Source organism: Lissotriton vulgaris, chromosome 7 (genome assembly GCF_964263255.1).
Source record: "Lissotriton vulgaris chromosome 7, aLisVul1.2, whole genome shotgun sequence".
NCBI lineage: Eukaryota > Metazoa > Chordata > Amphibia > Caudata > Salamandridae > Lissotriton > Lissotriton vulgaris.
In genome coordinates this window covers 31,895,520-31,911,404 of record NC_141695.1, presented here as the reverse complement: position 1 = coordinate 31,911,404, position 15,885 = coordinate 31,895,520, and the positions used below count along the sequence as shown (strand labels likewise).

Sequence of the window (15,885 nt, the reverse complement as noted above, 5' to 3'; positions counted from 1 at the left end):
ACAAACCAGTGCCCAAGCAGATGTTTCAGAGCCTGCAAAAATACTGCCAAATCTGCATACGGAGAGCGACCGTCACCACATGTACATTTCAGAAGCAAATAGCAATGGGCCGCAGAGAAGGGGCCCCGGGTCCGAACCTAATCCCACCAGCCAAATACAAAGACGACCCATCCTTCTTGACTCCTCAACCAACTCCACTTTTTTTCCACCATTATGCAGATTAACGGCACCCCTTCCTCGCAGGGTTCGATCCTCTCACCAATTTTTAAGGGAGGAGACAAAGGGGACCCTAGGATCTACCGCCTGCCGGCTCTAATAGACAATTACAGCAAATACTTTGCAGGAGTATTATTTCAGGAGCTACAGCACTGGGCAGAGGTTCATACCATCATACCATTTCATTATACTATTTGGGGAAAGTGACTATGTATCACTTCCGTTTACATTGGATCAAAACAGTTGACATCCCCCAGCATTGTCATCACACATAATGTAAATACCCCTACAAGCACTAATCTACAAGTCTATAAAATTATTAAGCAAGCCTTTCGCCATTGGCAATGTCTGCACCCCTGGGTGTACGTCTCGGTCAGCATAAACATCCTAAATAGGAATTTATTTATTTTATTTTTATTTATTTAAGCTTATATTGCGCACAGCTACCCACAATGGGTTTCCCGGCGCCAGGGATAGACTATAGAAGAAAGGAGAGTATATCACCTGACTTGAAGCCACAACCGACTATTGGCCACGCTGAGTAAAAAGCAAAGTCTTCAGAGCCTTACGGAAGCGGAGTAGGTTGGTCTCTGATTTTAATGCCAGTGGGAGGGAGTTCCAATATTTGGGGCCCAGAGTAGAAAAGGAACGGCCTCCCATTTAAGGTCAACTTCCATTTTGGCACTGCGAAGTTACCCGTGTCCGATGACCTTAGTGAGCGCAGGGGTCTGTAGGGTGTTATCAGCCCTTGGATATAGGCTGGGGCGCTGCCCTGCTTGACCTTGAACATGTAACAGAGTGCCTTGAATTTAACACGTTCAGGGATGCTCAGCCAGTGAAGGTCACGCAAGGCGGCATTGGCTGAAGTGCGTATAGGGATGTTTTTTAGCAGGCGCGCAGCCGCATTTTGCACAACCTGCAGCACATGTAAGGTGGCTTTATCTGCGCCCAAGTAGAGAATGTTGCCATAGTCCAGGTGCGATGTTACAAGCGCCTGGACTACGGTTCTGCAGGAGGAGAGAGGGAGCATCCACAGAATCTTATGAAGCCACCGCAGCATGGAAAAGCAAATGACCGCAACCTTATTGGCCTGTTGTCTCATAGTTAACCTGTCGTCAATAATGACACCCAGGTTACAAACTGCAGTAGAAGGTGTTGGCGCATTACCCAGTTCGATGGGCCAATGGCGGGGACCCCAGAGATGTTTATTCCAACCCAAGATGACCACCTCGGTCTTCTCCCCATTCAGTTTGAGACAGTTTCTCCGCATCCAGTCGGCCACAAGAGTGAGGCCCGACTTGAGTGCGGAGATATTGTTCTCGTCTCTCCCTGATAGGGAGAAGACAATCTGGGTGTCATCTGCGTAGGAAAACAGGGTTAGCCCAGCCTGTTAAACTATGGTTGCCAAGGGTTTAACATAAATGTTAAATAATAAAGGGCTAAGGATTGAGCTCCTCCTGACATTTTATATATCTTTCAGAACGTAGCCGTCCCCTGCAAAATTCATATATAGATGCCTGCACAATATGTAATGAAGGACACTATTTGCTTTTCTAAGAATAAAGCTCATAGCAAGGTTGATAAATTATAAATCCCATTTATAAATGGAGTCTTTGGGATGCTTCCAATAGGCCCTGGCTAAGTGCCACGCATCGTGGGTTAGTCTAACGCATACTAGTGTTCCATCCCTCATCCCCGCACCTTTACGAAATGTCACACATGAATCCTTCGCTCTGATATTTCTCCGAGGTGCTCTGCTCGGTCACTCTGCCCCAGCGCATCTCGAAGTCTGCAGCAGGCACACGCTCCAGGCAGTCAGAGAGCCTCAGGTCGAGCAGGGGTGATGGTTGTCATGGATACAGTGGAGAAGTGTGGCTCAATGGTTAGAGCGGCAGACCCTGATGAAGAGGTCTAGCCCGGGACCAGGGTTCAATTCCCCGCCTCGGCGGGTCTTGGGCTCAAAATTCCACGGACCTGATCATTCTCGCCTCGGTGCCTATTCCAATCATGGAGTCCCACTCTGCAACTCTGGGCAATAGCTTGCTAAATCTCCACAACAGCCCCCACAACGCTAAGGATGCCTGGACTCCACTTTGGGGGTGCCCAGGAGTGGATGCCTCACAGGGAAAACCAGGATGGGTTCCACAGCGGTATTCGTACAAGCGCCTTGAGAACCTTGCGGGTGAGCAGTGCACTATACAAGTATCAATTTACATTTACATTTACATATACAACATCACAGCCTGCCCTTGGCCCAGCTTGTTTCCATAGGTGTGAAGGCTGCGGGAGCAGCTTCGGAGGTGTGATGTACCACTGCCCAGGGCACCACAGGGGACTGAGCACCCCAGGGTGTAAAAAGGTGAGCCCATATTACTATCGATGCCCGGGCTGCTGGCGCAAGTCGCCTCTTAGTTCCCATTCTGAATAGTTACCAAATAAAGAGACGGGCGCTGGAGGCAGGAATCACAAGAACAAAGTTTTATTTCTCATGAGGAGAGCCTGTCATTTCGGACACGAAACACAGTGTCTTTCGGGAGGTGCTCTAACAAGTTCTCTGAGACATCGCCTTTTATACATTACGAACAGTCCTTATTACAATAACGACATTGTGAAACAAGGAACAGACATCCCCGTAATCCTCGTGTCAATACCACCCCCACATACATCCACAATAGAGGTCCTCAACCTGCTGATAAGAGGAGGGGGCTATCACGCAGCAGAGTGTTCCGCCGATTCTTTAGGATGTGTGCGCCTGATCGTATCCCAGGGGGTGGGGAGGCCAGGATCAATAGTGGGCCCTTTGAAGAGGAGCGACTCCATACAATAGGGGCAGTAAACTGTATCTCCCGGCTTAGGCGATGGCCTCGGACCTGTGTGGACAATCGGACTCGGTGGAAGGGGTCATCAAAGGAGAGGTATTCATGCCGCGTGGACAATCAGGCGCAGAGGGAGAGTTTACCAACAGAGGGGTATTCATAAAAGGAAAGGAGGTGTTGGTCAGGCGCGAGCGTGACTCCCAAGGACAGAGTCGCACAGAGAGAGAGGTCTTATGACCCGTGCATGAGAGAGCGGGGGCAGTCAGGTACAGCTGGGGGGGGTTATGTCAGCTGAGGCGAAGGATGCTTCTTCAAGAGGAGATGGGGGGTGCGTGGGTCAAGCAGGAGGGTTACTTCTCAGAGCAGGGTCGCGCAGAGGGAGAGGGTTATTCGAGAATGGGTGGGGGTGTTCAAATGCGTGCAGGAGGGAAGCCGGGGATTCCAAATGAGCGGGCAAAGAGGCCATGGTGCCTAAAATGGCTGTCAGGTACATACGGGCATGGGCCTTTGCTGGCAGAATGATGCGGTCAACGTCTCATGACATTCATGGTGCGCACAGGGAGGGGAATGGGAAAAGACAAATGAACGCCGCTTATGTACATCAATTTCGTGAATTTCCACAGTCGCCGCTTTTTACATAACCAAGTTCATTTCCTAATTGATGGGTGTACATATAAACATGTGTGGTTGATGAAATAGCATTTGTCAATACTAACATATTGCATATAATCATGAACAGTTGAGGTGATTGGCAGAATGCAGCACGTAGGAAATTGCGTTTGCAAACATACTACATAGCATAGATGCTTCTGACTTTCTCAAAAAGGGTGACCAATGAACATTTTGACCAAGTAGTTGAGGGAGGAATTCAGTCCAATAAGATCTCTTCGTCACAGTGTCTTTTTAGCAGTGAGCCATCACTGGTAGGCTCTAGTCCGTGTCCTTTCGTTGGCGCTGTTGAGCACCGGCGGTGGAGCTATAGGTCCAGCTCGGATCCATCCTTACGCGTTGCAGGGTGCGGTCAGTCCTCTGCTGTTAGACCACAGCCCTGTTCCCTAACCAATCCTTTTAGTGGCGCCTTATGCTTGGCACCTATATTTCCGTGGCATAACCCCATTTCCACCTAAATGCTGTTCTCTCTTTCGGCAAAAAGTCACGTGGAAAAGAGGGTATGTTGTTCAATAGTCGATGGGAGTGAGGGCGGAGTGGGGGTCAGATTTCCTGGGACACACCAAAGGGACCAAGGGAGCAAAAGATAACAAGCAAGCAGGCCCATCAATCGGGCTTGAAAAGGGGGACGGAGGCTTCAGGCACACGTGGGGTAGTGGACAGAGAGCTTCAGGACAGCCCTTCATCCTTTCGTTCACCGCGTTTGAGAGTGCTGCCTCGTCCCGTATCTTGTTGCGCTGCGGCTCCACCTTTGGTCGAGGTCGCATGTGTCTCATGATCTGCAGCCAGGCTGTGCGCCACGTCCGACCCTTCTCCTCCGATGATCGTATATCTTTGAATGGGTAAAAACAAGTTTTAGAGAACTGGCAGGAGAAGAGATTTTTTACATTTGAATTCCACTCGCAATCCTAGCACCTGGTGGTTATGCTCATTGGTCATAGTCAGAAGTCTATTACCATGAAGTAAGTATGTGGGTATTTCTACTGTGTTTGCACCAAGTCTAATCGGCGTTCATTCATGACACATATGGACAGAGGTCAGACTCCTATTACTTGAGCATTTCATCAAAGACTCCAAAATTGGCAACATTCAGGGGAGACTCGTCCTTCCAACCCGAGCCTTAACAGTCTTACATTTCCCTTTAGAGCTGGCTAACTCTTTCAAGCAGAGCGGGGGTGCAATCATCGAAGGACAGTGTTAAACAGGTTTTTCTCGAGGGGCGACAGTTGGTCATGGTCATTAGTTATGCATCGGGGACAGCAGCTGGGGTCAATCAGGTGGGGCGGGGACGCTTCGGGCATTCGCGCTTGAGTGAAAAAGGGGTGGGGCAATCTGGGCATTGGGGGTCAATCTGGACATTGGCGCTTGTCTCTAACGAACTGAAAAATAGGGTGCCATTGACATATAGTTCCCCTATAAAAGGCCAGATTAGGGGACCTTAGTCGTCTTACCTGTCCTTTCTTTCTTAGCCAATTCGAGTTCATTCATTTTGCGGAAAGGAGAGGTAGTAATATGGCAAGTTACAATCGTTTTGGTTTCTGTCAATTTTGCTGAACACCTTTGCGTTCAAAAAAGTATCCAATCAGACTGGTGCCAGCGGGGCACAATTTTACCACAAAAAGGAAGATGGAACAGGGGGACTCTCATAGAGAGTGAGAGTCGTCCGCAACCTAAACGAGCCATTCGGTACACGTATGACATGTAGGGAGAGAGAGAGAGAGAGAGAGAGAGAGAGAGAGATAGGGAGATAGGGAGATAGAGAGGGAGAGAGAGAGACAGAGAGACGTGTACAACAATGGGTCTTTTAGTGCACTCACAACACAGAACAGCAGGGGTCAGGTATCGCAGAGACGCGAACAGAGGGGAGACATAAACCCATACATTACATACACACAAACTCATTCAAAGAAAGACAGTACATGTATCTCATACAAAAAAGGTTCATGACAAAACATAAAACAGTTATTGGCCAAAAAGATCTTTCTGCATGCTGCGCATCTTTAGTATCCTATTTATCTACGTGCTGAGCTCTTTTTACCTTTCCTCCTTTTCCTCTCGTTTGCTATCTCTGTGAATGTTCTCGGTTGCCAATACTTACACCTCGGTCAGTTGGTCAGGAATTAACCTGGTTGGGCTACTACTCACGGTGGGATCTTTGAGTCATTTTTCCTTTTCTCCCTTTGGCGGAAAGGTTCTCCAGGCTGAGGCGACGGAGGGCATTAATTGGGAGAACAGTCGGACAGCTTAGCTATATCTATAAAAGTGCGAGAAGGAGGTGGTACATTTTTGAACATCAACATCATTCCTACTTTTCCAGACGGGTGGTGCCTAGGTAAACCTTACCCCGGAACTTTTCCTTGTCCTTTCCCTATCTAGTAAAACGTCATAGTTGCACTATCTGGCGTGCTGGTTCGAGTCAAATTTTGTCATACAGTACTAACCCGTCAAGTTTCTTATGTCAGTCCATCCTCCCAGTCGTTACGTTCTAAGGAGGAACCGTCATATCTAAGTCTACGTCTTTCAAAACTCGTTAGCGTAAGTACTATGCTCAGATCCCCTTTTTCTCCTTCTGTCGGTCGTTCGACCATCGCTCTTCCATACTTCAACCGATGTTCCGACGTGACCTGCAGAAGGGAGGAGAAAGAAGGGGGTGGGGGCAGCATTCAAAACACATCAGCGCGCATAAATCCGAAAATGTTTTTACCTACCACATACTCGACCTATCTCCACGGGGTGCATTCTCTACCATCTCGGCGTTTAAGCCCAGAGGGACCAGTAGTGTTAGATAGATAATCATCGATGGTCTGCATATCTACATGAATCACTTGGTCGTGGCCTTTTAGGTCATGTGCAAGGGTGGTGGTCAAGTGGCATTTCTTTGGTATCGTTTAGGGGCGTCTAGAACACTTTTCCGGCTGCCTGTGACACATAATGTAGCTGCTAAGTATCGGGCCTTTTTAACCTTCAACCTTAATCATACTGCATGTATTTTACTTATGTCGGTGACAGTAGCCATACATTTCAATAACATTCATAAATACAAACGCTACGATAATATTTGCGTGTTCAAAGATTTTAATGAAAAGGTTGGCGCACAAATACGGGCCTACAACCCAGTGGGCCGGCTACGGAGCAGACTGGAACTGTGCATAAGAGGAACGAAGTCGGTGGCCATTTATTTCACAAAGTGCAGCAGTGCAATGAAAATCGTATCGAACCTTCTTAAGGGGCAAGTATAATGCGTGTCAAGCTTTCAATAATATCATCTCGTTATCCTACTATTTACTCAAGACCTAACGTATATCAATTCATTGTCCAAATGCTCAATCAGTGCCTATTTCATAACAGTTCATTGCTTCCAACACATAATTAGTACCCACTCTAAATCAGTTCACCGTCCCAGCACATAATCAATATCCATCTTATCTACTTTCATTGTCCAAAAACTGCGTACATATCTTGGAGCATCAAAGCTGAGCAATCAGGGTGCAACAAGGATTTTTTAAAAGTCTCATTTTGTATCGGCGCCATTTTGGGCGAGGTCAGGCAAGTCCCAGTATAGTCAGATTGCCTCCACTGACTCGTAGTAGGACCAGAACCTTCCGTTGGTAGTTCAAAAGTTTTTTCATAATAGGGCAACAGACTGGCGATATGAGCCATCAGTCAAAAAAGTGGGGAGGGAAGCAACGATTTTTCCTACCGGGTCATACTGGGGTCCCACCGGAACTGAACAAGTCTGTATCTTTGCAGGATTTTAGTCATTTCAAAATTGAGGTCGGCGATGGCAGGAGTGCGCCGATGTCGCGGTTCCCAGCGAGGGGGACGGGGGCGCCCATGCGGAGGGGTCGGGGCCCCCCGGCTCTCATAGAATCTTCAAAGTTGAGGAGAGAAAGCACAGGACGTGTGCCCGTCCCGGGCAAAGAACCGCTTTTTGATATGGACCCTCTTTAAGCAGGAGCGTTGGGGTGTCGCTGGAAGCCTCCACCTGGAGGGAGGTGGGGGAGGCTCGTTCGCGCCGCCTCCCCCTTCCAGCGACCCCGCGCCATTCTTCGGCTCCAGTGCTTCGATATTGGCCGTGCCAGGCGATGAAGATGGGGGGGGGGTCGGAGGCAGCAAGACATCCCCCCCCCTTTTTGTGGCGGGACTACCTGCAACTGTCAAGGGTTGCGGCTGTGGTGGGACTACCTGCAACTCTCAAGGGTTGCCGCTGTGGCGGGACTACCTGCAACTTTCCAGAGTTGTCCAAGACATAATTGAAAAGAAAGAAGTGTTGTCGCAGCCATTATAGTGGAAAGAAGCGCTGCCGACCTCGCCTTGGCTTCGGTCTTCGATGATGGCCGGATCAGGCAAGAGAGGGGGGGGGGGGGGTCGGTGGCTGGAGCAAGACATCCCCCCCCCGTGGCCTGCAGGGCAGCAGAAGAGGGGAAAAGGGGAGACCATTACGATTTTCGGGCCGTCTGCCCTACAGCCTCCCCTTCCGATGGCGGCCAGCCAGGCCCTGCTCTGCACGCGCTGAGGCCTCGCCTTCCGGATGGGCGTAACCGCGGACCTGTTGCATTTCGGGAGCTTCCGGAATGGGGGTAGGTATCTGCTGATTTGTATCTATTTCATGTTACCGTTATTTGGGCGTGGTGGGATAGACATGTTTGGAGCAGTGAGGGGCGGTGAAGCCTAATCTACCTCGTGTCTGCCTTGGTGTCAAGCTTGTCTTCCTTCGCCATTTTTATGTTTCTTATTGCGGATTATTTCTAACGTTTCTTATTTTATTTTTAGCGAAGTTGATAATTCATCAGTGGCCTACTGATTTCGCTCGACTCTTTTTCTTATATTTTTATGCCATAACCTATTATAAGCTATAGCGACTAGTCCACACTTAATGAACATGTCCTTATTAGGTGTGCCCTCCAGTGGAGCTGGATGGTTCATCTCTAATAAGCGGTCCGGGCTAAACAGGCTACCAATCAGTGGGGAGAAGATAGGCATGACGGATTACAACGGGGACAAAAGTCTGCACTACCTATCTTATCACGGCGGGCAAAGACTAGACAGAATATTTCTATTCTCCGTTGTTTGCAGGCGGTGAATACCTCAAAAGAACCAATCTTGAACAATCAATGTTCGGTCAATCAAACAATGAGTGGGGAGAATAAGTAGGTACGACGTGTTAAAGGTTTGCGTTACCTACCTTTTCGCTACCTGCAAAGAGAGACCTTGTTCTTCCCTGTTTGCAGACAGAGAATCTCCAGACAATAATCCACGAACAACAGTTCGGGAAACAGTGGGGGAGGAAGATAGGCACGACGGATTACAACGGGGACAAAAGTCTGCGTTACCTATCCTTCACTGCTTGCAAAGGGAGAGCCTGTTATTTCTCCGTTTGCAGACGGTGAATCTCCAGAGGAACCAACAAAAGAGTAATACTAGTATTATCCAAATCAAACAATCATTTCACAATTTGTCGCATTTACGCGACCTTACCCGGACCGGACCGTGTGGGCAGTTCTTCGCCTTCCTCCTTCCAGCGCCCGATCGTTCTCTTACTCCATGATTTTACCGCAGCAGTCCTGTGGGGTCCCAGTCAGGACAGTGGGTCACTCGAGAGAGGTCCGTTCGGAATCGGTGAAGTTCATTCAATCAGCAGCCGGACGAGGGTCCTCTCAAGGCAGGTATACTCCGATCATTTAGATGTTCACCCCATCGTCTGGACCTCTCTTACCGGACCCTATGTCGCTGATGGGCCCCACGTTGGGCGCCAATTGTAAAAAGGTGAGCCCATATTACTATCGATGCCCGGGCTGCTGGCGCAAGTCGCCTCTTAGTTCCCATTCTGAATAGTTACCAAATAAAGAGACGGGCGCTGGAGGCAGGAATCACAAGAACAAAGTTTTATTTCTCATGAGGAGAGCCTGTCATTTCGGACACGAAACACAGTGTCTTTCGGGAGGTGCTCTAACAAGTTCTCTGAGACATCGCCTTTTATACATTACGAACAGTCCTTATTACAATAACGACATTGTGAAACAAGGAACAGACATCCCCGTAATCCTCGTGTCAATCCCACCCCCACATACATCCACAATAGAGGTCCTCAACCTGCTGATAAGAGGAGGGGGCTATCACGCAGCTGAGTGTTCCGCCGATTCTTTAGGATGTGTGCGCCTGATCGTATCCCAGGGGGTGGGGAGGCCAGGATCAATAGTGGGCCCTTTGAAGAGGAGCGACTCCATACAATAGGGGCAGTAAACTGTATCTCCCGGCTTAGGCGATGGCCTCGGACCTGTGTGGACAATCGGACTCGGTGGAAGGGGTCATCAAAGGAGAGGTATTCATGCCGCGTGGACAATCAGGCGCAGAGGGAGAGTTTACCAACAGAGGGGTATTCATAAAAGGAAAGGAGGTGTTGGTCAGGCGCGAGCGTGACTCCCAAGGACAGAGTCGCACAGAGAGAGAGGTCTTATGACCCGTGCATGAGAGAGCGGGGGCAGTCAGGTACAGCTGGGGGGGGTTATGTCAGCTGAGGCGAAGGATGCTTCTTCAAGAGGAGATGGGGGGTGCGTGGGTCAAGCAGGAGGGTTACTTCTCAGAGCAGGGTCGCGCAGAGGGAGAGGGTTATTCGAGAATGGGTGGGGGTGTTCAAATGCGTGCAGGAGGGAAGCCGGGGATTCCAAATGAGCGGGCAAAGAGGCCATGGTGCCTAAAATGGCTGTCAGGTACATACAGGCATGGGCCTTTGCTGGCAGAATGATGCGGTCAACGTCTCATGACATTCATGGTGCGCACAGGGAGGGGAATGGGAAAAGACAAATGAACGCCGCTTATGTACATCAATTTCGTGAATTTCCACAAGGGGACTGAGCGCCCCAACGCCCTCATGCTTCAGCATCATGTGGCTGAAGCACGAGGGCTTCAAGGAACCCTTAGAGGTATGAGAGTATATGACTACAGCATGCGGTGTCGCCGGAGTGTATGTGCCTTTCTTTCTTACATTCGCTGAACATCAGGCAGTGTATGTCCTAAAAGCCTGCTTTTCAACTCCCCCCCACCTGCCACACACACCCGCGCACATACCGAAACACACCACGCGCATTAGTGCACACACACGAGGGCACACATGTATGCACGGGAGTGCACGCACACACATACACAAACACACACGCACACGAGCGCGCGCCAGACCTGGGAATAGTGTTTCTTCCCACTCATTTCACATGCACGTCACCTCTCCCTCTGACTTTCTGTGCCACGAGCCCTCTTTTGTTGTGAGCAGGCGCTGTACGCCACATGCGGTAAGGAATGCACCCCCCCTCTGTGATGTTGTACAAGCATCTTCGGCTCTAAACCACAGCACTGCATCTGCTCCGGGACACTGAACAACACTCCCTTAGCAGCAATCCACCCCTCCACCTCTCTCTCTCTCCCTCCCTCTCTCTGTCTGCCTCTCTCTCTCTGTCCATTCCTCTCTCTCTCTATCTCTCTATGTGCCTCTCTCTCTCTCTCTCTCTCTCCCTCTCCCCGTTCTCTCTCGCTCTCTCTCTCTCCCTCTCTCTCTGTCTCTCTCTCCCTCTCTCTCTCTCCCTCTCTCTCTGTCTCTCTCTCCCTCTCTCTCTATGTGCCTCTCCCTCTGCCTTTAAGTGCCACAAGTTTACAGAAAAAGAGTAGACCCGGAATCACTGGGACCTGGGTATTGAACAGTATATAAAAGGGTGATCCCAGTATTTATAACATCAAAAAGTGGTAGTGATCAAGACAAATGTGTGAAACAAAAACTCGAGGCGAATCAAAGTAAATTTCAAAACTGAGTGTTACTTGATCACACTGAGATTGGTCACAGGTTATTTCAAACCGAAAGGAACTTAATAACAATTAAATACACAATTGGCGACATTGCAGTGCCCAGGGAATAAAGGTGGGGATGGTTGTGATTGAGGTGAGGTGGTGGGAAGTAAGAGAGTGCAAATCACAAAAATTACAGTCACAAGTTAATAGTAAGCCAGAGGACATGAATCAAATACAGCATAAGAGTAAAAGTACATAATGTCTGTACTGGTATGCCATGTAACATTTAAACACTCAGCAATTCAAGTACTGTAGGTAAGACTGGCATTTGAACAGTTATCGAAGTTTCGACCCCCTTGAAGGCGTAGGCAGGATTAGAAGCCTTACAAATGGGGTCTTCCTCAGGACAGTGTGTGGGTGAAGTGAGGTAACGGGGCACCTAAGAAAAAGATAGAGGGGAGTCACATCACTTGTTACAAAAAAAGACTAGAGATCATCCCTGGCGGAGGGCGTGTATTTTATATTTACCATGAGTGGGGAAGTCAAGTATCTCACACATCAATGTTGGAGATAAGTATGGCACGGTTTGCTGATGACCTTGCATAAGGGATTTTTTTGGTCACAGACAAAGATTGTTATAACCACACCATTGCATCTCACAATATTTTAAATGTCATATTGCATAAGGGTTTTTTTTGGTCGACGACGTTTCGATGCCTTAAGTTAAATGAGGGGCATCATCATCAGGACAAGATTATAGTCATTGTTGCCTTTAAATATTACACTGCCTTTTAACGTAATTGCGTATTTCAACAGGCAATGCATCGGATCAGCGGATACCGCTAACAATGGAGGAATCGGTACTGCCTTGTCCAGCGAGGAGAGTCGTCTGGATCGGGAGCGTAATAGCTCGATATGCAGAAGTTAACGGCGCTGTGGCAGATAGTGGGGTTCTGGTGTGAAATGCAATGGTGTGGTTATAACAATCTTTGTCTGTGACCAAAAAAACCCCTTATGCAATATGACATTTAAAATATTGTGAAATGCAATGGTGTGGTTATAACAATCTTTGTCTGTAACACTGACTACAAGTACACAGACATATTTTTGCTTTGCTCCTTTTGCCATTCTGTTTGTTGTTTTGTCTGAATGTTGTGGGCCACGGCTGTGCCCACTTGTTAGTAATGTACTCATTCTGTTTTATTAAGAGAATTGTTAAATAAATTCCTTGTCCGGCTGGACAAAAGACATAACACTCATCAGGTGTGTGATTATCAGTTTAGTACACAGAGTGATACAACATTGCATGACAAATACCTGAGCGCAGGTCATTGAATTAATACAAGAAATAACTAACCATGGTGTCAGCCTCTGATTTCTGAATGCCAACGTTGAGCTCGCGACGGGCACCCTGGAACCTCTTGTCCAGAGCTGGGGTCAAGGTCTGCACCAAGCAGAGAACCATGTAAGCCTGCAAGTAGCTGCTGCAGAAAGGAGGCAAAACACAACTCTTCAGTGACTTCAAGAACCCACACAAACAGCTCCAGGGCTTTATGAGCATCAGCAGTTGCTTCAAAAAATTGTTGACATGATTGAGCCAACCAAATACCAGATCATCATACAGTTGGGAAGGGAGGAGAAATCTAATAAACAGAGCAAAGATGAAAAGTTGCAGTTAACGATATCCCTAAAGAGTTTTACTGGGTCGCATTTAAGTGACTCTCTTGACAGCCTTCCATGGTCAGTAAAGGGATTCTACATGTCCATGACAGAGCTCTGAAAAAGCTATAAAGGGAACAATGCAGACCACCTCCAGGAAACAACCAGGTGAGAAGTGATGCTTGAATCTGTTTACAATTCTGTTGTTTCAGTCACCACTATCAAAACGCGAGGCTTCGGCGGGAGCTTTGTACCCCACACTGTTGTAGGTCATTGCTCCTCATGGTACATCTTCAAGGGCACCTCGTGTGTTCCTGGAGGGGTTGGTGGTGAGCACTAGACACAGTGAAGACCCCTCCTCACCGACCACTGTTCAAAACTCACAAAGTTATCACTCACCACTCATCTGTGGCATAGTTCATTCACTGGATCTGCCATCCGACACATGTGACCATGCTATGGCAGATGCCAAAACATTCACACAACACACTTTGTGTCTCTCATTTCAATGTGGGCGGCAAGCATGTGCTCTTGACTCGTTACTTTACACCATGGTCTGTGGGGCCTCACACAGAGGTTCTGTGGCCACACCTTGTGCTCATCTAAGTAGAGAAGGGCACGCTGGCAATATGCTGGTGAGGATGGAGGTTCATGGGTCCTCATACCTGCGAAAGAGACCACATATGGTACTCAGGGTACCACCTACAAAACAAGCACCGTCCAGGGCCATCGGTAAGATGTCCAACTATCATGCAGGAGTAATATGAACCGCTTGGAATTTACAAAGTGACCGGAGTGTTTAAGGCATTTAGGATTGCATCTTTTTTATAATAGCATAAAACAAGAGTTTTAGGAACGTAAGTGACTGACTGATGACCCCAGAGTTGCTATGGACAGCACTGCATACCAGCACCCTCACAAACATTACAGTATATAATCATCACATAAAGCAAACACCCCAAATCTCCCCAAAAGGTCCAAAGGAGAGGAAAGAACAGTATAGAGAAAACAACGAAAGTAACAGAAAGTAATGTAAGTACCAGCCCTCCCAAGCTCCACACTATCTCTCCTCCGGAAAGTAGTTCCCTCCTCCAATCCCTGAATCCGGCATCCCCTAATTCTTCACAACCCCACCTCCCAACAACAAAAAAGCTAAAATGAGACCTGAAATACCCAACGTCCAAGTTTAAATCCTCTACAAGGTTCTGGATGGAAGAGTGCACCTCACAAAGGCACATCTTTTATGTTGGTGTTTCACTGTAGATGGAGTGAAAACCCCAATGGGGCTATAAGTACATCTCCACAAGGCTACAACCTTTCTGACCTTCAGCTCCAGGACACTAACACTGAGAACAGGAATGAAAAGAAGTCTGGAGTCCCCTGCCACTGTTGTCCTTTTCTGCACTGCCATGTAAAGGAAATTATCCCTCCAGTATTCAGTCTGAGCCACCATTAACACACTGGTCAGGTCAGGAAGTCCTCTGTCCCTTGCAGGCATCCTGTACACTCCTTCGACCCTTAGTGCATCATCATTGCAATTCTTGCCAGCCAAGTCACATTATCCATTAGCCAGTCTTGTACGTCTGCTGACAACGTCTAGTCTGGGACGCCCAGCACCACCATAATAATTCTTCTTCTTGGATCTCAAGGGTTTCAGTCTTCACATCTAAATCCTACATGGCTTCCGTAGCAGTGTTTAAGGAAAGAGAACACCAATATTTTGGGTGTTTCTACAGTTATCATAGCCTTCAGAGTACGAACATCTTTACCGCCTCTGCTCCCACACCCATGTCTCGGCCGTCAAGGAGCTCCAGGTTCTTCTCCATCTTCTGGGCCACCACTCTAAAAATACTTGTATTCTTGGCATTTCCAACCTCAAAGTTGAGATAGATCACAATAACAACTGTTCACCTCTGAAAAGGCTGTCTTCAGCTTCAGAGGGTCCCATGCTATAGAGAAGACAGGACAGGAACCAGCCACATCTCCACAAAAACTCTTTACTGCTCTCAGTGGACCTTTTAAGGACTTAGCTGTTTGAGGTCACCAAAGATACACTAATGGGAGGAGTCCACCACTGGCCCACTAGCTGGGATTAGGGCCAAGGGCATCTCACAATGCCTTAATACCCAGTAGGTCCAAGCTGCAAATGGGTGGGGGAAGTATAATTCTGGCCTGTCTTCTCCTCTAGGTGGTCCGCTTTCCAAGACATGTCCTGGCTGACCGTGGTTCTCTCCTAGGCCTATATGTCTACTTACCCCTTGTACAAACAAGGTCCCATTACACCCCTGGTTATTTGCAGCTCCTTACCTCTTGGAAGGGGTGAGAGCACTTTGCTATCACTGATGCCATCTAACATCCTGCAGCCCTTCATTCAGGCCCAGGGAGTGTTTCACATGTCACATGGTGTCTGACACCTGCGTTGCAGCCCTGCGGCTCACTCTTGAAAGCACGCCTCCATCACCGCCATGTGTACTGAGTCAGGGACCTCAGGTGTGATAAGGGGGACCTCCAAGAAAGAAAAATCCAGAGCCAGATGGAAGTTCCAAGACACCTTGGGGCTACCTTCCCTGTGAGCAGCATGTAGGATGGGACCCCCTCAAACACGTTAATGTGTGGCCACGGAACAGAGGGGAAGAGGAAAACAGCACTATGTACGACTTGTTCCAACAATGGCCATAATCTTTAAATAATGGTATGCATCCTTTTAATTTAAACTAGGCGACAGAAATATTCTAAACATGTTTTATTT

At 48.2% G+C, this 15,885-nt stretch overlaps 1 protein-coding gene across 2 annotated transcripts in view; it reads right to left on the bottom strand.

Annotated features, from left to right (window-relative positions):
* The window catches only part of KEL (Kell metallo-endopeptidase (Kell blood group)), a 554,418-nt gene that overhangs the window by 157,969 nt on the left and 380,564 nt on the right, over positions 1-15,885 (bottom strand). For both annotated transcript variants that reach the window (XM_086929702.1, XM_086929703.1), the window contains exon 9: positions 12,835-12,961. In XM_086929702.1, coding sequence (XP_086785828.1) covers positions 12,835-12,961 — 127 coding nt within the window. The remainder of the gene's footprint in view (positions 1-12,834; positions 12,962-15,885) is intronic.